Genomic DNA, 22604 nt, shown 5'->3' with positions numbered 1-22604 from the left:
CGCACACATCTACACACATACACAAAAGCACAATTGCTTAAACACATACCCAGCTAACAAACACACCCAAGCGCGCGTGCATACAGGTAACTGGCTAGTGACTGGCAGCAGGAACCCTGAATTCTGAGCTCTTTAATCCAGAAGCACTGAAACCAATGGAACTACATCCAGATGAGAGAACTTCACTTAGCAAAGATTTGGAAAGGTGCCTATTCATGACTTCAAAATGTCCCACAGCACTAACAACCAATGGAGTAAGTTGGGAGCATAGTAACTGTTGCAAACATGACACAGCAAGGTCACACTAACAGTAATGTGATAATGGCCTGATAATACTTTTCATCTGATGTTGTTTGAGGGATAATATTGGCCAGGACATTGGGGAGAGCTCCCCTGCTCTTCTTCAAAATAGTACCATGGAATCCTGAGAGTTTAACATCTCATTAGAGTACCTCTAACAGTGTAGCACAGCCTCAATATTGCAGTGGGAGTGCCAGCCTAGATTTGTGTGCTTAAGTCTCAGCGTAGAATTTGAACCCATAACCTTCAGGCTCAGATGCAAGACTGCTACCAACTGAGCCACAGCTGACACTTAGAACCAGAGAACCACAGCAGGAGTCCATTCAGCTCTCTGTGTCAGCTCTTTCCTATAGCAATCCAAATTTCTGCATTAAGGGGCACATGAGATTAAGGCAGTAAGTGACCTAGGTAACATATACATTTTTTCTTATTCTTTCATAGGATGTGGGAGTCACTGGCTAGGCCAGCATTTATTGCCCTTCCCAAATTGCCCTTGAGAAGGTGGTGGTGAGCCACCTCTTGAACTGCTGCAATCCATGTGGTACACCTAACAGTGCTGTTAGGAAGGGAGTTCCAGGATTTTGACTAAGTGACAAGTTTGAAAATGACCAAGCAGAGAGAGAGAGAGAGAGAGAGAAAGCAGCAGGAATTAGTAAGTGATCTGATATTGAGATGGGAAGAAATACTGTGGGCAATGCCCACAGGCTGGTGCTTCAGAATACAGTTTCTCATCTCTATAAATTCCATGGATTCAGATAAGTACTGCAAAGTGATCAAATTATATTAAGGTTGGGCAAGAGGAACAATCAAGCCTGATAAAATGGCAGAGAAGCTACAAGAACTGCAGAGGAACAGGAAAAGGCCATTCAGCCCCTCAAGCCTGTTCTGTATTTTAAATCCATTTACTTACCTTGATTCTGTAAACCTTAATGCCCTGGTCTAACAAAAGTCTATCAATCTCAGTTTGGAAATTTTCAATTGACTCTCAGCTTCACCAGCTTTTTGGGAGAGACAGTTTTTACATTCTAACTGCTATATCAACATCTGTAAAAACTTAACACAAGATATTTAACATATACCTGGCATATCTTTATTATGCACAACCAGGATCTATCTTCATCCCAGAGTAATTCTAGTTCCTCTTTAATTATCTTTTACTTTTAATATGCTTAGAAAAACCACTCATCATTTTTTAATAATGATGATTGCCATTCATTGCAATAGTGGTTGAAGAACTTTCAAAATCTAGGTTGACACACAGTGCATTACAGAGGAAGCGCTGCAGTGTTGGAGATGCCATCTTTCAGATGAGACGTTAAACTGAGACCTGTCTCATTTGCCTCCACAAAGACGAGGATTTTAGAATCAATTTTGTTGTTTCCTGGAACTTTGACTTTTAATAATGATATATGTCATTGCTATGATTAGTTTTCAGCAAATTCAGGTCCTGTTTAGTACAGATCTGCAGCTGATGATGTGTCAAACATGTGTGCCCGCAACAGTCTGTCTTTTTATTTCACAGGATCTATAATCCATGGCTGTTTCTAAGCTCTATTTTGAAGCTGTTGGCCAGTGTCTGCCAATTTTCTAGATTGGCGCATTGGGTTTGTATGGAAGAATGAACTAAGAAGATCACACTGGGCCTCGCGCCTCCCCACCCCCCTTCACTTTTGTGAAGGAAGATTGCTTTTGGCAAGGTCTCAGATGGCTGGTACACCAGCAAAAGTCGCCACCTTCAGGAGCGGGGAGATAGAGGGAGAAAGAAAATCGGGTGTGGGGGAGGGGAGGGAAGTAAAACCAAGGCTGACATATTCACTGAACCCCTGCCAACACTTGTCGGTCTTTCGAACAACGGATTATTAAGCATTACTTCTGCTTTCTCTGTGCAACTACTGTTAGATGCCGGATACTTTCTCGAAAGATAAAACATGATTGACATTCATTTGCAAAGACCAAACATATCGACCTACAACCTACAGACTTCATGTTCTATTCCTTTCTGCTTAACTCTGTTTACACAGGCGTAAGCCACCAGCTCCTTGTGTCCATCTCGATCAGATCTGTTCTGTAGATCAAAGATTCTGCACTGGAATTGAAGAAGTTGTCCCTCTGGAGCTGCTAGCACTTTCTATAGGACTCCAAACCTGGTTTTCCATCTGCTATCCTTATGTACTTTGGGTTATCCTGAAGTCCAATCTAGCAGCTCAAATGCCTTCTACATAACAACTTAGTTTATTCAGCTGGTTTTAAAAAAAACTTTTTGACAACTGTCTTTGTTCAAACATTACACAAGGCAATAACAGACCATTTACTATATTCGAAAAGTAGCAAGACTGAGTCTTCTAGCTGTCACTCTGGCATACGGCTGCTCAGTTACATGTAAGTGCAACAGTCTCGAGGATAACAAACACACAGCAGATGGAAGCTAACTCTGCTGGACCCAATATAAGTGTGCACAGTATGTTGCTTCTATGGGCACCTCAGATTTGGGCATTAAGATAAACACAAGCCAAATACCTACTGAGAGCTTACGATGTGTGGACCCACCATCTTCTATGCAAGTCTGTTGGTGAAAACATACTATATTTCACTGTTAAACTAAACTGAGGGTATCAAGCTTCGTAGGATTGCTTAGTGTACAGGAGAGATGACAGAAATTACAGTGCAAAAGTAGAAGGGAGAAGAAGAATTCTAAAATTCCATCTTTCAAAACAGTGCAATAAGGCACAGAAGCGGGTAATGTTATACAGATGAGATGTTAAACCGAGGTCCCACTTACTCTTTGAGGTGGGCGTAAAAGAGCCCGTGGCATTACAGTGAAGAGCATGGGGGTGTTCTCTCCAGTTTCTTGGACAACACCTATTCCTCAACCATCACCACCACAGATTTGGACTCAGTTACCAACCCTCCGGGATTGGCCAGGAGTCTCCAGGAATTCAATGAAATCTCCAGGACACTGCTGTGTGCAACCCTGGAGAAATATCATAGGGGCATTAAAAATGATTTTTTTCTTCATTTTCTTTGAACATTTCTCTTTACGAGATATAAAAAATATTGAAAATTTGAAAAAAGCATGTTTGGCTGACAGTTAAGCATCTTGCAATTGGGTAATGAGTCTTTTTGCTTTCCAGTTGGTGTAGGCAAGCAGTGCACCACAAGAATGGACGTGTTGGTTGCAAAACGGTTGGCACATGGGGGACAAGTCATGTGATGAAACCTCCAGGTATACATTTAATTGCGGTTGGCAGCGCTTAATTGGACCATTTAATTACATTGCTGTTTGTGAAATCTTGCTGTGCATACATTGGTTGTCACATTTCCTACCTAGCAGTGACTACACTTCAAAAGTACTCCCTTGGTTGTAAAGCACTTGGTATGTCCTTAGATCATGAAAGGCATGTTACATAAATAAGTCTTTCTTCTTTCTTATCGTAACGGAGTAGTTCGAGTAACTTAGAATTTTAAGATTAAAAAGTAGCTGTGAAGTTAAGGATAAAATAGTTGAAAAATAAAATGAATATTTCTAGAAATATACAACATATTGATATAGCACCTTCAATGTAATGAAACGTCCCAAGGCGCTTCACAGGAGCATCGTAAAACAAAATATGACACCTAGCCACAGTGAGCTCAAGTTTGTGGAGGATACAAGGTGGGAGGCCGACCAAAGAGCGTTAGAGTAGCTGAGCCTGGAGATAACAAAGTCATGGGTGAGGATTTTAGCAGCGTACAGGCCGTGGGAAGGGGCAGAGGCGGGCAATGTTACAGAGGTGCAAGTAGGCGGTCTAGGCAATCAGAGGATAAGGGGTATCCAGCACGCCAGGCTTCTTTCATTCATTCTTGCGAGGTGGGCATTATTGGCAAGACCAGCATTGTTGCCCCTCCCTGGTCAAGCTTGAGAAAGTGGTGGTGAGCTGCTGCCTTGAAGCCCTGCAGTCTGTGTGATGATTATACTTTGCTGTAGCATCAAACACATATGGATGGATGTAAAAGATCTGACGGCGCTATTTTGAAGAAGAGCAGGGGAGTTCTCCCCGGTGTCCTGGCCAATATTTATCCCTCAATCAACGTCACTAAAACAGATTATCTGGTCATTATCACATTTGCTGTTTGCGGGACCTTGCTGTGCACAAAATTGACTGCTGCGTTTCCTATAGTTTCATATAGTAAAACCAGTTTACATGGGCCCCTTTTAAAGCCCCTTCTCAGTCAGTTACCAGAAACAGGTCCCAATGGCAGTGGAAATTAGCAGTTCACCTACTTAACCCATTGAGTTTAAACAGCATCAAAAGTAACTATAAACGAACTTCAAACATTGCTACTAAAGTTCCACTCCATGCTTGCCAAACATTGTAAAATCTTGTTGATCAAAGTGAAGTGTTACCATGATTTCTTAATGCATGAAGGATATACTATCATGGAAAATAGGTCAATATAAACCACTGCATGTCAGTATAATGTACAAGGTTGCTTAAGATAGATCACTGAAGTCATTCTGTAAAATTTGATAGCAAACTGCCCATGTTAGGTATTTCTTTTTGTTTAATGCAAGTCTAACCTGTTCTTAATTTACAGCTTAGTATAGAAACACAGTAAAAGTGGACTTGTGTTTGACCTAAGGGAAGAATAGGCTAGGTCTGCATAGATTACTGGGCATCTTGACATAATTTTAGGCTTTTTGTTTGCCGCAAACCAATATCATTCACTTGAATTCAGCACATTTTACTTTGCTCATACTTTTCTTTTGCCAGCACAACTTTACTAGATGTCCACTGTGCCTTCTCACAAAATGCTAGTGTTCCTGCTAGTTACCTTTCCCAAACAGCCATTCTCTTAAATAAATTCCTGGGCACTGGCATAGTTCAAAATCAGAAGCAGATGCCAGTTTGCCATTCCCAGTCCATAGGTCCATCTTTACCCAGATAAGGTCCAGCTCGGTTAATATCAATCGCTTATTAAAGGCACAGTGAGACAGATGGACAAAAAATGGGATATGGATCTTTGTAGGAAAGCAAATCTGACTTAATCAGGTAAGCTGCAATGAGTGGTGCAATACTGAGCTGACAACAACTTGCACTTTTAGAATACGTTTGACATAATAAAGCCCTTCACAAAGTGAATTGAATAACAGACTCTGAACAGTGTTGGGAAAAGGCTTATAAAAGCAAGGGATATTTAACCTAGTGGTTATGGTACATGGTCCGCAACCCAGACATTATTTCAAAATGCATTCAAAAGATTTGTTAACTTGTGGGAGAAAGAAGTGACGACAAAAATTGTCAGATTGTCCTAAAACCCAAATGGTTCACTAATGTCCTTTAGGGAAGGGAACTTGTCCTTAAATGGTATGACTTTATTGGAAACATTAAACCGCGAGCGTCCTGCCCACTCAAGTGGATTTAAGGGTCCAGTCTAAGAGTGGGAGAGTTCTTCCCAGCATCTTAGCCAATGTTTATGCAAAAACCAACACCATTGAAAGACATTATCTTATTCAGACTCTTGATGTTTGTGACATGCAAAATGATTGCTTTGTTCACCTATAACAGTGACAACATTTCAGAAGTATTTAATTGGCCATGAAACATTTTGGGATGTCCTGAAGTCAAGCAAGGCGCTATATAAATACAAGTTTTTATTTCTTACGTGACTCCTATACCACTCCATGCGATTGACTCTTAGTGTCTACAGGTCAATCAATGCTGCCTTCCTGGTGTCATTCACATCCCAAGAAAAAATTAGAAAGAAAGCAATGCACAGGGACTTAGGAAGAGGACTCCAGAATTTGGAATGGCTGTGGGTTCAGTGCCAAGGGTTCCAGGCAGAGGAACATAAGATGCAAAGGTTGCCGAAGATGGAAAGACAAAAATTATTTATTTGGATTCTTTCTTGCTGGTCATGGTGCACATAAAAGGAAAGATATAACATCCTTAACAACCTCAGGATGTCCCAAAGTGCATTTGAGCCAACTAAATATTTTTGAAGTGCTGCAGCGTAGGAGATATGGCAGTTAAATTACACATATCAAGCGATATCATAACAACCAGATAATCTGCTTCAGGGATATCGGCCATGGAACTGGGGAGATCTCCTCTGCACCCCTTTGAAATAGTACCATGTAATCTTTTGTGTCCACGGGCAGACAGGGCCTCAAGTTTAACATTTCATCTGAAGGACGGCACATCCGACAGTACAGCACCTCTTTCAGTACTGGACTGGAGTGCCAGCCTAGATTTTTGTGTTTCAGTCTTTAGAGTCTCTTTATTTTAACAGCTGCATTTGATGTAGTCTAAAGGATATAGACACAAAATCTGAAGAGAGCGAGATGAAGATTTTGTCAATGGACATTGGTCCGAGGAGGGATAATCGTATCATTGAGGAATTGGGTCAACATGGGATCGCTGGCAGAAGAGGCGACGATCTTGCTTATGGGTTTGCGGTTGCGGAGAAAGAAGAGGCAGAAACTGTAGTGTGATATAGGGCAGGAGGGAGTGGCTGGCCCAGCAAAACACCATGGATCTCAATTTCTTAAACAACAATATCCATTAATTCCTGGTAATTTGGTACTGTATTGGTACTAGAAGGGTGAGGAGGGGGCATGGAGATTGAGCAGAGGAAGGGATCAGAGGAAGCAGTTTGTCCTTGAAAAGAGGAGCATTTAATTAGATATTTTGGGTGGGTTTGGACATGGAAGCTCCAAGCTTTACACTGAGTTAACTATCCTTGTGCATAGTACTGGACTATGCTAATGCCTCAACTTTAAAATTCTGATGAAAAGTTATTGACCTGAAACATCAACTCTTGTTTCTCTCCACAGATGCTGCCTGATCTGCTCAGTTTTTCCAGATTTTTTTTGCTCTAATTTAAAATTCTCAAACTTGTTTTCAATCCCTTCCTGGCCTCTCCCCTCCCCTTTTCTGTAGCCTCTCCAGCGCTACATCCCCCCCCCACATCCTGATCGCTACATTCCTCCAATTTTGGCCTCTTGTGCTTTTCATCACTCCACATTGGGTGAATGAGCTACCTGAGCCCTAAGCTAAGCTCTGTAATTCTCTCCCTAAACTCATCTGCCTCTTACTCCTTTAAGACATTGCTTAAAACCTACCTTCTGGCCAACTATTTTTGGCCACTTGTCCTAATATTTCCATGTGATGATACACTTTGTGCATTACACACTGAGGCAATCCTCACTGCAAGGTTGATTAGTGTAATCATTGCAGTTCATTGTGGCAAAACACGAGGGTTGATCTTTGGAAAACTATAGGCAATGCTTTTAAACACACTTGAAACCGAATTTGTGGGAAGATGGGGGTAGGACAGAAGTAGCAAAAAATTACACACAAATAATTTGTGCATTAAAAATAATTGTTTCACTGCGACAAATAGCCACATAACATCTTGAAACGAGTGTCACATTAGCTTTATTCAGTGCTATCTGCACAGAAACAAAGATATTGACACATTCAGTGAGTAAAACCTTAACTTCGGGAAGTACGTAGAAAGAAATGACTGCCAAATGAGATTGACTTATAATTGGTTCGAGTGAATAACAGAGAAAAAAAAACACTTCAAATAAACTAGGATGCTTTAAATATATGATTGTGTCGAAGTATTGTCTAATTTTGTACAGACTGTTTTCTTTTCTCATAAAGTATGAAAAGTTACAATTTGTTAATCTGCGTTATAAATGATTTTAACAATAACCGCACCAGCCAGATTTGAATCAACAAAATTTGCAAAAGTTTTTAAATGTTTTATTTTAGCTGCACAGTAAGAATGCTGCAAAGTCTGCTGATGCATTCATAAAATGCAGCTCAAAGCAGTGCAAATGTACTATGAAATTAAAAAGTTAATGTTATTACTAACATAGCACTGAGTGATGATGGAGGAATCTACCTGTGAGGGATACTCTAAGTAACAGATTTGCGAAGTGGAAAAACTCGTTGCCAGTTTTCATTGAAAAATAAAATTTTGGTTTATGTCCTTCGTTTTTCAAATATTATGCAAACTCTTTTTTATTTTAATAAGCTTTAATTAAAAGAGATTGCCAAACTCTGAACATGCTGTTTCAACTATCCCACAGGCTATGAAATAATCCTAAGAGGTCGAAGAAAACTATATTTGCCGTACATATATTCACACTGAAGGCTTGGGGATCAAGCTTCATCCATCTAGACCGGTGGTTCAATGCAGTATTGAGGGAGAGCTGTGCTGTCAAAAGTGCTCTGTTGTCTGAGATATTAGATTGATTGCCTAAACAAACTGACATAAAAGATCCGATGGATATATCTGAAAAGGTGCAGGGAATTCGCCTAGTACCCTGGCCAACATTCCTCCCTCAATCACCATCAAACACATCAACTGATCATTCAACTCATTTGCAGTTTGTGGGGTCTTGCCATGTGCAAGCCGGTTATTAAACCTGCCTATATAATAGTGATTACACCTCAAAACTAATTCAGTGAATGTGATGTGCATCGGGACATCCTAAAGATATAGTAAGAGATGATAGAAACACAAGACACAATTACTGTGACATATACACTTGTCTTCCCCAGCTGTGTTTTTTTAAATTGTCGATCTTATGGCACAGAATACATTAACAAAACTCCGGTCATCCTGTCTTCCTGTGGGAAAATCCTAATGCCGCTACAACAACAACCTGTATCTATAGTGCTTGGAAATAGGAAAACATCCCAATGTGCTTCATAGGAGCATTAATGAACAAAGTGTGACAATGAGCCACATAAGCAGGTGTTAGGACAGGTTTGGTCGAAGTGGTAGAAACTAAGGAGGGTCTTAAAAAAGGAGAGAGGCAGATAGGTTTAAAGACCAATTTCCAGAGCTTAGGGCCTGACTAACTGAAGGGATGGCAGCCAATGGTGGAATGATTAAAATCCGGGGTGTGCATGAGGCCAGAATTAGAGGAGTGCAGAGATCTCAGAGGGTTAGAGAGGTTGGGGCTATTTGAAAACAAGGACGCAAATTTTAAAATTAAGGCATTGCTGGGTGAATGGGACATGGTTCAAGCTAGGATACAATCAGCAGAGCTTTGGATGAACATTTAAAGTTTATGGAGGATGCAAGATGGGAGGCCAGCCACAATGCTGGAATAGTCAAGCCTTAAGGTAACAAAGGCATGGATAAGGGTTTCAGCAGCAGATAACTAAAGCAGGGGCAGAGACTGGCGTTGGTACAAAGATGGAAGTAGGCTATCTTAGTGATGGTGAGGTTATGCAGTCATAAGCTCAAATAGAATACCATGTGAACCCCCACCTATGGCACCACCCATGCCCACGTAATATTTGTAACACCTGCCCCTTCACTTCCTCTCTCCTCACCGTCCAAGGGCCCAAACACTCCTTTCAAGTGAAGCAACATTTCACTTGCATTTCCCCCAACTTAGTCTACTGCATTTGTTGCTCCCAATGCGGTCTCCTCTACATTGGAGTGACCAAACGTAAACTGGGCGACCGCTTTGCAGAACACCTGCGGTTTGTCCGCAAGAATGACCCAAACCTCCCTGTCGCTTGCCATTTCAACAGTCCACCCTGCTCTCTTGCCCACATGTCTGTCCTTGGCTTGCTGCATTGTTCCAGTGAAGCCCAATGCAAACTGGAGGAACAACACCTCATCTTCCGACTAGGCACTTTACAGCCTTCCGGACTGAATATTGACTTCAACAACTTTAGGTCTTGACCTCTCTCCTCCATCCCCACCCCTTTTCTGTTTCTTCCCCCTTCCTTTTGTTTTTTTCCAATAAATTATATAGATTTTTCTTTTTCCCACCTATTTCCATTATTTTTAAATATTTTTAAATCTTTTATGCTCCCCCCACCCCGACTAGAGCTATACCTTGAGTGCCCTACCATCCATTCTTAATTAGCACATTCGTTTAGATATATATCACCAACTTCAACACCTATGTGTTCTTTTGTTCTGTTGTCTATGACATCTTTTGATGATCTGCTTCTATCACTGCTTGCTTGTCCCTACAACCACACCCCCCCCTCCACTTCTCCCCCCCCGCCAACACACACACACCTTAAACCAGCTTATATTTCACTCCTTTCCTATTTCTACTTAGTTCTGTTGAAGGGTCATGAGGACTCGAAACGTCAACTCTTTTCTTCTCCGCCAATGCTGCCAGACCTGCTGAGTTTTTCCAGGTAATTCTGTTTTTGTTTTTACCATGTGAATTGTCTGGCTCGGCATCAGACAGCTGCCAGATAAAGAGATGGGAGTCCAGGGAACTTAATTTGCGGTTGGCTCTGAAAACAATGGCTTTGGTATTTCCAATATTTAGTTGGTGGAAATTTTTGCTCATCCAGTACTGGATGTTGGATAAGCAGTCTGACAATTTTGAGACAGTGGAGCAGTTAAAAGAGGTGGTGGTGAGGTAGAGCTGGGTGTCGTGAGTGTAGATGTGGAAACAGATGCTGCGTTTTCAGATGCCTGTGAAAGGCATCATGTAGATGAGGAATAGGAAGAGGTTGAGGATAGACCCTGTGAGGACATCAGGTGTAACAGTGCATGGACAGGAAGAAAAGCCATTTCAAGTAAATCTCTGGCTATGACAGAATAGAGCGCAGTTAAAGAATATTTCACCAAGTTGTGTATTTAACAGTAACAAAAGATCCATCCAACTTTTTTTTGATTTGTTAATATTTATTATCATTGAAATAAGTAAATACATTGAAAGTATTATTGATTATAATGTCAATTTCTTCACATTTAAGCTTCTTTAGCAAAGATGCTGAAGCAAAATTACATATGTCCATCTTGGAGAAAGGTCAAAATGAATAAAGGATTTAATATCTTGCGTGTATTCTAAATGGTAAAGATGCACATAAGACAGACTTGCATTTATTTGGCACTTTCACAACCTCAAGACCTCCCAAAGCTCTTTACAACCAATTAAGCACTTTTTTGAAGTGTAGTCACTGTTGTAATGCAGGAAACGAGGCAGCCAATTTGCGCACAGCAAGGTCCCACAAACAGCAATGAGATTCTGACCTGATAATCTGTTTTACTGATCTTGATTGAGGCACAAATAGTGGTCAGGCCTCAGGAAAACATCTCAGCTTTTCTTCCAAAAGTGTCATTTTCTTATGCCCTGGAAAGGGAGTTGAAATAAATGAGGGAATAATCCAGCATCACAACACTGAAACCACACAATTGAATTACTGCCTTAAAGTTCACTTACACGTGTACATTATACTCCATAAAAATCATTGTGGAGTAAATTCACAGTCATTAGTTTCTAATGTAAAAGAGAAAGTATCATGTTTCACCTGGTAACTTTTCAAACAAAAACACAGTTAAAACTCAAAAAATGCAGCACCTCCCTTTTTTAAAAAGACACAATTTATAGGTGCATGTAAACTGAGCAGCAATTGTGACAAATCTCCATTTTACACACAATTGACTTGTCAGATTGAGTTTAACCTATTTATATACAAAAGGAAGTTCAAGCTCTCCATTATCTAAATTTGTCATCAACAAAATAAGTAAAGCCTTTGCTTTACTAACTGTGTTGTGTCACAGTCCATTCTGGAAATTCAGCACTTTATCAGTTAACCCAAACTGCAAAAGAAAAAAATCTGCAAGAGTCTAAGTGGCTAGGCTTAATTGGATATGTTGTAGGAAATAGATTACACTTCTGATTTTTATAACCTGCACTTTAAAGCTTTTGCAGGCCAAAAAAGGGGAAACTGCCCATTAACTTATCAGTTCCAGGCCTTGCCTTTTTAATTGACAACCTCAGGGCTACTTTCATCACTTGTCGACTTCATACATGCAGTCAATTTTTTCCTTTGGGATATTACTTAATCTTTGTCACGATGGTGTTCCTGATACAATGCAGCCCGCACTAGAAAGCAGGCAAGATATTCAAGCTTTGCAGAAAAATAAAACATACCTTTCACAACAAATGCCTGTTATGAACTTGCAGTGCATATTCCTACGTAACAATAGTCAATGAACTTCAAAGGCAAGTGAACCACTGGTGAAGAACTTTGAGACTTTTTGACGTCAGGTTCCATATAAATGCAAGCAAACGTTGTTTTAAATAAAATCTGTGAAAACCTTAATTGTTAACCTTTTCCTTCACCTCCAGATACTTACATTTTATGTTGCTGCAGAACTGCAGCAGTAATTTGAATTTCACAATTCTCATCTGTCCAAGGCACTAATATCTTTGATCTCAACTTCATTATCAATGTGACAAAGTTTATGTACAGTAATATCTTCTAGCACATGTCTCAAAGCAGCCATAACATGGTGTGACAGATACTCAGTATGCTCTTGCGTTCAATTCTGTGCTGAGGATTAGCAGAACCTCTATAATTGGGTCTTAGGAATGTCATCTGCCATGAATTACATACACCTGGGAACATGGTTTGATGCTCAATATGGACAGATTACTGGAATTTTCAAACCGTGCTTTCTTTGTAATTGACATTTAAATTGTTTGAAGTTTCTCATTAACTTCTTTTACAAATTAAGTGCAGATGTATATAACTTAACAGTGTACAGTACAAGGAAAATTGATGATTGAATCACAATTTCTTTTTAAAATCCAGCACTACTGGATTTAACTCTTCCAATGCTGGTGAGTCTTAAAATTCAGAACTCTGCATTCTTGCATGGATGTGCGTTTGATTCTTGCATTTAGATACATTCCCAACAGTTTAGTTCAGTGGATAGCACTCTCACCTCTGAGTCAAAAGATTGTGGGCTCAAGTCCAAACTCCAGAGACTTAAGTATAAGAAGCCAGGCTGACACATAAATACAGTAATGAGGGAGTGTTGCACTGACGGAGGTGCCATCCTTCGAATGAGATATTAAACCGAGGCTCCATCTGTTCTCTCAGCTGGATGTGAAAAGATCCTGCGGCAGTATATTGAAGGAGGAAAGGGGAGCTCTCCCTCATATCCTGGATGATATTCATCTCTCAACCAACATTATAAAAACAGATTATCTGGTCATTATTGTATTGCTGTTTGTGGGAGCTTGCTGTACTCAAATTGCCTGTGTTTCCAAAGCAGTGACCACACTTCATTGGCTGCAAAGTGCTTTAGGTTATCCTGAGGTTCTGACAGGCACTGTAGAATTGCAAGTCTTTCTTCCTTTTCAAAGTAATGAACATTATAAAATCTTCTTCAATACAACTGAACATAACTGTCTGTTAACAGTCCCTGATGCATCAGTTGCAAGTCCCAGCTGCGATATCCTGCCAGGGTGAATTAGTTTATTGCTGCCAGGTCAGCAGCAAAGGGGTTAAAATTGCCCTCAGTCCTGTTCGACTAGGGAAAAAGGGAAAATCATCCAAGGTTTCTGCTCCCAGTGAAACACCTATTGCAACATGTGGGAATAACAAGATCAATCTCAGCTACATCTCCAGTTAGATCAACATCTGTCACTCACTGTCTAGCTCAAATATAGAGAGTAACTTCTAGGTGATGTATTTGAGTCCTCTGCCAGCTGGCAGCAGTGAAGTTGTATTCCAGCATGCATCAGCACCTTCAGAAAAGGAGGAAGGGCAATGTGGGATGGGCAGATAACCACCTTCCTACAAATTTTCAACAAGTTTCACTTAATCAATGTGCAGTAAACTATCATTTTCCTCTGGCACCCCCACCATAAAAAAGAATCAACTTGTCAAAAACATTGCATCATATCATCACAAGAGACAGTACCAACGGAATTTGACCCTTTCCCACATCAGCACCGTACTTAGTTTGTTACAATATAGGCCGTTCAGCCCATCGAACCTCTGAAAGCGCTATCCAATTAGTTCCACTCCAGCTGCTCTTTCCCCATAGCTCTATAAATTTTCTATCCTTCAAGCATTTTTCAAATTTCCTTTTGAAAGTTATTACTGAGTCTGCTTTCACTGCCCTTTCAGGCAACGCGTTCCAGATCATGATAACTTACTGTGTGAAATAAATTTTCATCTCCCTGCTGGTTCCTTCCCCAATTACCTTAAATCTGTGCCCCCTGGTTTCTGATCCTCCTGACAAAGGAAAAAGTTTCTCCTTATTCATTCTATCCAAATCCTTCATAATTTTGAACATTAAATCTCCCCTTAACTTTCTCTGCTTTAAGGAGAACAATCTCAGCTTCTCTAAACTTATTCATGTAAATCAATTCCCTCAACCCTGGTTATTGAAGGCTATCAATAACTACATACCCAGTAGGGAGGCTGAAGAGGAGGAGAGAAAATCAACAGAAAAATTGGCAAATTACCTTATAATTTTCAACAGGTACTTGTTCCATTACATTTCCTTTTGCCTTGCAAAGGCCTTTTCCCCTTTTGTTATTTAATCTCTCCTTCCCATCACCCTGTCACAGATCTTCCCTTTTTTCCTTTCCTCCCTTTTTCCTGGCTCAGCACTTGATGAAAAACCATTAAGATCTCCAACTTCTTCCAATTCTGATGAAAGATTATTGGCCAGAAACGTTAACTCTGTTTCCCTCCACAGATGCTGCCTGACTTGCTAAGCATTTTCTGATTTCACTTCCGATTCCCAGCATCTGCTGTATTTGCAGTATTTGGAGTTCAGCCTGAAAAATCATCATTCTACTTGCTAAATAACTGTGGAGTATTTGGGGGGGAGGGGAAAAAAAGACAGGAGAAGAATCAGCCTGTATGAGTGCAGCTCCAACACCACTCAAGGAGCTTGACCACCATCCAGGAAAAAGCAGCCTGCTTGAGTGGCACCCCATCTACAAACGTTCACACCCTCCAGCACCGATGCACAGGAGCAGCATTGTGCACCATCTACAAGTTGCACTGCAGGAACTCACCAAGTCTCCTTAGACAGCACCTTCCAAACCCACTAACCACCACCATCTAGAAGGACACAAGCCACTCACCATCATGACTTGGAAATATATCACCTTTCCTTCACTGTCGCCGGGTCAAATTCCTGAAACTCCCTAACAGCATTGTGAGTGTACCTACACCACATGGACTGCAGTTGTTCAAAAAGGCAGCTCACCACCACCTTCTCAAGGTGAATTAGGGATGGGCAATTAATGCTGGCCCAGCCAGCGACGCCCACATCCCATAAATGATTAATTAAAAAAAACAAATGTTTAGCAACAAATTTGATTTGTGTTACATGAACTGTTGTTTACATCCACTCATTCCTTACAGCACAGGATTTAAGACCCTGAACGGATTAACTCCTACGCTATTCTTGGCAAGGTGTGTAATCAGTACTGATGACACTGTTAATTAACACATCTACCTCGACACAATATGGTCGTATCACACTTTACAAAGAAATAAAATTATCAAAAGAATAATAATTTGGGGGAATTATCAAAACAACACATATATATTATGCAAACAATTTCAGGAGGGGAATCTTAATGACATGTTTTAACCTCACAGTGTGAAGATTAATTGTCTTAACGTTTCAGGTCAATAACCTCTCATCAGAACACATGATTAAAGGTTACTGACCTGAAACATTCACTCTGTTTCTCTGTCCATATATGCTGCCAGACCTGCTGAGTATTTCCAGCATTTTCTGTGTTTATTTCACATTTCCATCATCCACAATATATTGCTTTTAAGTTTAATTGTGGCTGCTGTGAGTTGCCTGCCAATTTATGCATTTACATTTCCTGACATTCTGCCTTATATTATCTTGTCTTTGGTCCAATTTGAACTAATGAAACAAAATAAATTATTCATAACTCTGTCAGTTAAGATTTTGTTAAATAACTTTACAGTTAAAACAAATCTGATCGAGTATTCGCCATTTTTTGCAGCTAATTCTGCTCTGTTGCAATAATCTTGGTCAATCTGCAATTTGGGCAGTTGTTATTGCAGCTTACTAACTAGCCTGTGGCATTGAGCAGAATACAGCGTCACAAGGGTTTTCCAGGTAAGAGAAAACAGTGAAACACAACTGGTTATTGTTTTGTTTTTATAACAACTGAGATTATTTCTGAAATCAAGTTGTAAAACAAACTCAGTGTGCTGAGCTTCGAGTATTAAATCAAACACTGACTTCAAATATAAAGAAACGTCAGAAGTGTGCAATGTATAGCTACCCTGATGAATCAGAAAACTTTGTCCACTGAGGACAAGGTCGAGCTTGGACGTGATGCTTACCAGGTTGAATTGCCTCCTGGTAAGGCTGACACATGGTCACTTGGAGAGTGATTGGTGAAACAATGCTCCAGGTAAAGGAGAAGCAAAATAAAGGGAGAAAACTTGAGAGAAAAGTTCGGTAACAGCAGAAATATTACAACAAACTCACAGATGAGGGATCTGGATATACAAAACGGAATTGGATAAACACCTGATAGAGAAAAATTACAGGGCTATAGGGAAAGAGCAAGGGGAGTGGACTAATTGGCAAGATGAGCCAAATGGCCACCTTCTGTTCTGTATGACAAGATGCAGAACATATACAGGCAGCTTGAGAGATGTTAACAGAAATATGGGCTAACTGGCAAAAAGAACACTTTTTAATAATGTTCAATTGCAATAGTTTACTCACAAGTAAATTCCTCTGTCAACTGTTCTGAAGCAGATACTGCGTTGTGGAGAAAACCATCTTGTTACTCTGGTGAAGGTCCTGTGGGAAACATTACAGCATTCAAGTCAATCTAAGGAGTCACCATCTTGAACTAAGGCAATCAAATTGGAATAAAGCAATCAAATGGAAATAAAGCAATCTTACTAATATTTAGTTTTATAACAATGTTTAGGAAACCTCAGGAAAATAAAAAGCCTGAATCAAATCCATCCCTTTCTGCTGGATCAGTTTTAAGCGCAATAAACTCAGGAAAAACACTCAGTTTTGTTTTGGGGGAGAAGGAAAGTGCCCAAATGTGCAAAGTTGGAATGCGAGAGATTGTTATGAGTAACCTTCTGCACAGTATTTTTCAAGTTAAACTTTGTTTCACCAATAAATCTTACTTTTGGAACATTCACGTTCAGAAATCGAAGTATCTGTGATCTTAAATCACCTCAAACCTTTGTTGAAAATACTGTATACAACTGTCAGGTAGTTAATATGATTCACATGGTTTGAGAAATTGATATAGTGTGGGCTGTGAAACGGTACTTGAAGTAAATGGTGGTAAATTTCCACTTAGCTCAGTTGGTAGTACACGTCAGGGTTGAGGGTTCAAGTCCCACTTAAGTACAAATATCTAGGCTAGCACTCCCAGTGCAGCACTGAGGGAGTGCTACACTGCTGTAATGAATGGGAAGGTGTGAGGGGTGCTCAGCGCTACAAGGACTGAGCTCCAACCGCGGTCAATGCCACCTGGAGCAGCAGAAGGTAGAAAACAATGGACCTCAGCAAGCATTCACAGTTTATTCCACAGTGTAATAAAGAAGCATTTTATTCCATCGTATACATACAAGGACTGGGCTGTACATGTTTTTTCTATCTGTACTGTGTGTTAAACAAAATTGTGCGTAAAAACAAACGATCCCGGAATAGATACCCGAGAAAAGCAGCAACATGTTTCTGAGGAAAGGTCCAAACCTGACATTAACTTGTTTATTCTCCATAGATGCCAGTTGACCTACTAAATGCTACCCACATTTTTTGTTTTTGTTTCGCTTTTTCAGTACCTACTGTTTTTTTTTGTTTCTTTAACACTGTTCATCATTCAAGTGCACAGCTTTGACAAATTGGTAACTGCCTATCTTACTGAACTACCCTCAACAGGATGCAAGGCATCAATGACAGCTTGCATTTACATAGTGCCTTTAATGTAGAAAAACGTGCAATCAGACACAATGAATGGCGAGGCAAAGGACACACAAGTGGTGGCACTCCTCCCACAGTCCCTATCCCTCCCCACATATTCCCCAGCCCCCACCACACCACACCATGACACCCTCCCCTTAAACAGTGGCTGGGCTCAGTGGGCTGAATGGTCTCCTCCTGTTCTGAGATTAAAGTTTTTCTGCCTCTCCCCCAGCAGGTTTTAAGGATTCTTAGAAGAAAGGGAGATGGAGAGACAAAGAGCTTTGGGAGAGAATTCCAGAGCATCGGGCTAAAGCAGCTGAAGGATTGGCCACCAAGGAGAAAGGAGCAAGGGATTGGCAAGTGGCCTGCCAGAGGAATAGAGATTTGTACAGCCTAGGGAGGTAGGGGAGTTGTAGGGGTGGAAGAGGTTCTATAAGCAGGAAGAGCTATGAAAGGATTTAACCATGAGAATCAGAATTTTAAACTGAGGTTAACAGAAGACTGAGTATCAGTGTAGATTATAGGAGCGATGTCTGGGCAGGAGCTAGTGGTGGAATAGATAGCAGAGCTTTGGATTCAGAAGCTGATGAGCTGAAGGTAGGGAAGAGGCTTGCAACAGAGGAGGCGGAAGTAAGTCGTATTTACATTGGAGGGAATATGAGGACCTCAGCTTCAGGTCAAAGAGGAGATTGTGGCTGATCCAAGGCCGGATGTGGAAAGTACAGAAGACAGCACAGAGGCAGCGGAGAGGTGATGTGATGGGGTGAGAGCGAGAGAGAAAGGGAGGGAGGGAGGGAGGGAGGGAGCAAGGGGAAGCAGGCGTGAGGGAGAGGGGAGGGATGGAGGGCGCGGGGGAGCACCAGCGCAAGGGGGGGGAGGGATCGAGCTTGATGTCATCAGTATACAGCTGGAGGAGGGTAATCCTATGTCCATCACTGACATCACCAAGCAGAATGTAGATGGGGAAGAGAATGTAGATGGGGCAGCTGGGGGGTGGGGAGGGGGATGTGGCGGAGACTGCGGCAGGGGAGTGGGCGAAGAGAGTCGGTCGAGGGTGATTGGCAGTGGGGGGAGGGGGATGGGGAAGTGGAATGGTAAGGAGGGGGATGGTAATGAGGGGGATGGTGTTGGGGGGGGTGGGATGGGGGAGGGGGATGGGGAGAGGGGGGGTGGGAGAGTGGGGAGAGGGGGCTGAGTAGGTGGAGTGGGATGGGGAGAGGGGGGATGCGGGAGAGGGGGGATGGGGGAGTGGAGTGGGGGGATGGGGAAATGGAGTGGGGGAGGGGGAGATGGGGGAGTGGAGTGGAGTGGGGGAATGGGGAAGTGGAGTGGGGGAATGGGGAAGTGGAGTGGGGGAATGGGGAAGTGGAGTGGGGGGAGGGGGAAGTGGAGTGGGGGGAGGGGGAAGTGGAGTGGGGGGAGGGGGAAGTGGAGTGGGGGGAGGGGGAAGTGGAGTGGGGGGAGGGGGAAATGGAGTGGGGGGAGGGGGAAGTGGAGTGGGGGGAGGGGGAAGTGGAGTGGGGGGAGGGGGAAGTGGAGTGGGGGGAGGGGGAAGTGGAGTGGGGGGAGGGGGAAGTGGAGTGGGGGGAGGGGGAAGTGGAGTGGGGGGAGGGGGAAGTGGAGTGGGGGGAGGGGGAAGTGGAGTGGGGGGAGGGGGAAGTGGAGTGGGGGGAGGGGGAAGTGGAGTGGGGGGAGGGGGAAGTGGAGTGGGGGGAGGGGGAAGTGGAGTGGGGGGAGGGGGAAGTGGAGTGGGGGGAGGGGGAAGTGGAGTGGGGGGAGGGGGAAGTGGAGTGGGGGGAGGGGGAAGTGGAGTGGGGGGAGGGGGAAGTGGAGTGGGGGGAGGGGGAAGTGGAGTGGGGGGAGGGGGAAGTGGAGTGGGGGGAGGGGGAAGTGGAGTGGGGGGTGGGGGAAGTGGAGTGGGGGGTGGGGGAAGTGGAGTGGGGGGTGGGGGAAGTGGAGTGGGGGGAGGGGGAAGTGGAGTGGGGGGAGGGGGAAGTGGAGTGGGGGGAGGGGGAAGTGGAGTGGGGGGAGGGGGAAGTGGAGTGGGGGGAGGGGGAAGTGGAGTGGGGGGAGGGGGAAGTGGAGTGGGGGGAGGGGGAAGTGGAGTGGGGGGAGGGGGAAGTGGAGTGGGGGGAGGGGGAAGTGGAGTGGGGGGAGGGGGAAGTGGAGTGAGGGGGAAGTGGAGTGGGGGGAGGGGGAAGTGGAGTGGGGGGAGGGGGAAGTGGAGTGGGGGGAGGGGGAAGTGGAGTGGGGGGAGGGGGATGTGGAGTGGGGGGAGGGGGAAGTGGAGTGGGGGGAGGGGGATGGGGAAGCGGAGTGGGGGGAGGGGGATGGGGAAGAGGAGTGGGGGGAGGGGGATGGGGAAGAGGAGTGGGGGGAGGGGGATGGGGAAGAGGAGTGGGGGGAGGGGGATGGGGAAGCGGAGTGGGGGGAGGGGGATGGGGAAGCGGAGTGGGGGGAGGGGGATGGGGAAGCGGAGTGGGGGGAGGGGGATGGGGAAGAGGAGTGGGGGGAGGGGGATGGGGAAGAGGAGTGGGGGGAGGGGGATGGGGAAGAGGAGTGGGGGGAGGGGGATGGGGAAGAGGAGTGGGGGGAGGGGGATGGGGAAGAGGAGTGGGGGGAGGGGGATGGGGAAGAGGAGTGGGGGGAGGGGGATGGGGAAGAGGAGTGGGGGGAGGGGGATGGGGGAGTGGAGGGAGGGGGATGGGGGAGTGGGATGGGGGAGTGGAGGGAGGGGGATGGGGGAGTGGAGGGAGGGGGATGGGGGAGTGGAGGGAGGGGGATGGGGGAGTGGAGGGAGGGGGATGGGGGAGTGGAGGGAGGGGGATGGGGGAGTGGAGGGAGGGGGATGGGGGAGTGGAGGGAGGGGGATGGGGGAGTGGAGGGAGGGGGATGGGGGAGTGGAGGGAGGGGGATGGGGGAGTGGAGGGAGGGGGATGGGGGAGTGGAGGGAGGGGGATGGGGGAGTGGAGGGAGGGGGATGGGGGAGTGGAGGGAGGGGGATGGGGGAGTGGAGGGAGGGGGATGGGGGAGTGGAGGGAGGGGGATGGGGGAGTGGAGGGAGGGGGATGGGGGAGTGGAGGGAGGGGGATGGGGGAGTGGAGGGAGGGGGATGGGGGAGTGGAGGGAGGGGGATGGGGGAGTGGAGGGAGGGGGATGGGGGAGTGGAGGGAGGGCGAGTGGAGTGGGGGTTTGGGAGGGCGAGTGGAGTGGGGGAGTGGGGGGAGGGGGATGGGGGAGTGGGGGGAGGGGGATGGGGGAGTGGGGGGAGGGGGATGGGGGAGTGGGGGGAGGGGGATGGGGGAGTGGGGGGAGGGGGATGGGGGAGTGGAGGGAGGGCGAGGGGAGTGGGGGTTTGGGAGGGGGAGTGGAGTGGGGGGAGGGGGATGGTGGAGTGGGGGGAGGGCGAGGGGAGTGGGGGTTTGGGAGGGGGAGTGGAGTGGGGGGAGGGGGATGGTGGAGTGGGGGGAGGGCGAGGGGAGTGGGGGTTTGGGAGGGGGAGTGGAGTGGGGGGAGGGGGATGGTGGAGTGGGGGGGAGGGCGAGGGGAGTGGAGTGGGGGGGAGGGGGAGTGGGGGGAGGGGGATGGGGTGGGCGAGGGGAGTGGGGGTTTGGGAGGGGGAGTGGAGTGGGGGGAGGGCGAGGGGAGTGGAGTGGGGGGAGGGGGAGTGGGGGGAGGGGGATGGGGAGGGCGAGGGGAGTGGGGGTTTGGGAGGGGGAGTGGAGTGGGGGGAGGGCGAGGGGAGTGGAGTGGGGGGAGGGGGATGGGGAGGGCGAGTGGAGTGGGGGTTGGGGAGTGGAGTGGGGGGAGGGCGAGTGGAGTGGGGGTTGGGGAGGGGGAGTGGAGTGGGGGGAGGGGGATGGGAAGGGCGAGTGGAGTGGGGGTTGGGGAGGGGGAGTGGAGTGGGGGGAGGGGGATGGGGAGTGGAGTGGGGGGAGGGGGATGGGGAGGGCGAGTGGAGTGGGGGTTGGGGAGAGGGGGTTCGGGGAGTGGGGGAGGGAGCGGCGATGTGTGCGAAGAGGGGGGGGGGGAGGGGGAGATACCTGGGGGAGACGAGGGGCAATGTGGGGTTTTACACGCCTTACCGGTTGGGGAATTGGTGGATAAGGGCGGGGGTGGGTGGGGAATGGATTAACTCCCAGTATCGGCGCTTCTTTAATTTCTAACCCAGCACCGGCCCTTCGCCAACTTACAGCAGCGCCCGCGTCCGCACCGCCGCCATCTAACCGCCGAGAAGAGCCTGCTGATTGGTGCAGAGAGGCCCGCCTGCTGATTGGTGCAGAGAGACTCACCTGCTGATTGGTGCAGATTGGTCCGCCGGCTGATTGGTGCAGGGAGGACCGCCTGCTGATTGGTGCAGGGAGACCCGCCTGCTGATTGGTGCAGAGAGACCCACCTGCTGATTGGTGCAGATTGGTCCGCCGGCTGATTGGTGCAGGGAGGACCGCCTGCTGATTGGTGCAGAGAGGCCCGCCGGCTGATTGGTGCAGGGAGACCCGCTTGCTGATTGGTGCAGGGTGACCCACCTGCTGATTGGTGCAGAGAGGCCCGCCTGCTGATTGGTGCAGGGTGTC

The 22604-nt window shown here is 45.5% G+C and overlaps 1 protein-coding gene across 3 annotated transcripts in view; it reads right to left on the bottom strand.

Annotated features, from left to right (window-relative positions):
* clybl (citrate lyase beta like) overlaps positions 1 to 22284 on the bottom strand; it is a 105683-nt gene extending 83399 nt beyond the window's left edge. For all 3 annotated transcript variants that reach the window (XM_041199961.1, XM_041199962.1, XM_041199963.1), the window contains exons 1-2: positions 22224 to 22284; positions 16822 to 16899 (exon numbers count right to left, since the gene is read on the bottom strand). In XM_041199961.1, the coding sequence (XP_041055895.1) occupies positions 16822 to 16899; positions 22224 to 22252 (107 nt within the window). In that variant the 5' untranslated portion in view covers positions 22253 to 22284. The remainder of the gene's footprint in view (positions 1 to 16821; positions 16900 to 22223) is intronic.
* Positions 22285 to 22604: the final 320 nt, after the last annotated feature.

This window comes from Carcharodon carcharias, chromosome 11 (assembly GCF_017639515.1).
Source record: "Carcharodon carcharias isolate sCarCar2 chromosome 11, sCarCar2.pri, whole genome shotgun sequence".
Lineage (NCBI taxonomy): Eukaryota > Metazoa > Chordata > Chondrichthyes > Lamniformes > Lamnidae > Carcharodon > Carcharodon carcharias.
This window is presented reverse-complemented; position numbering and strand designations above follow the sequence as displayed.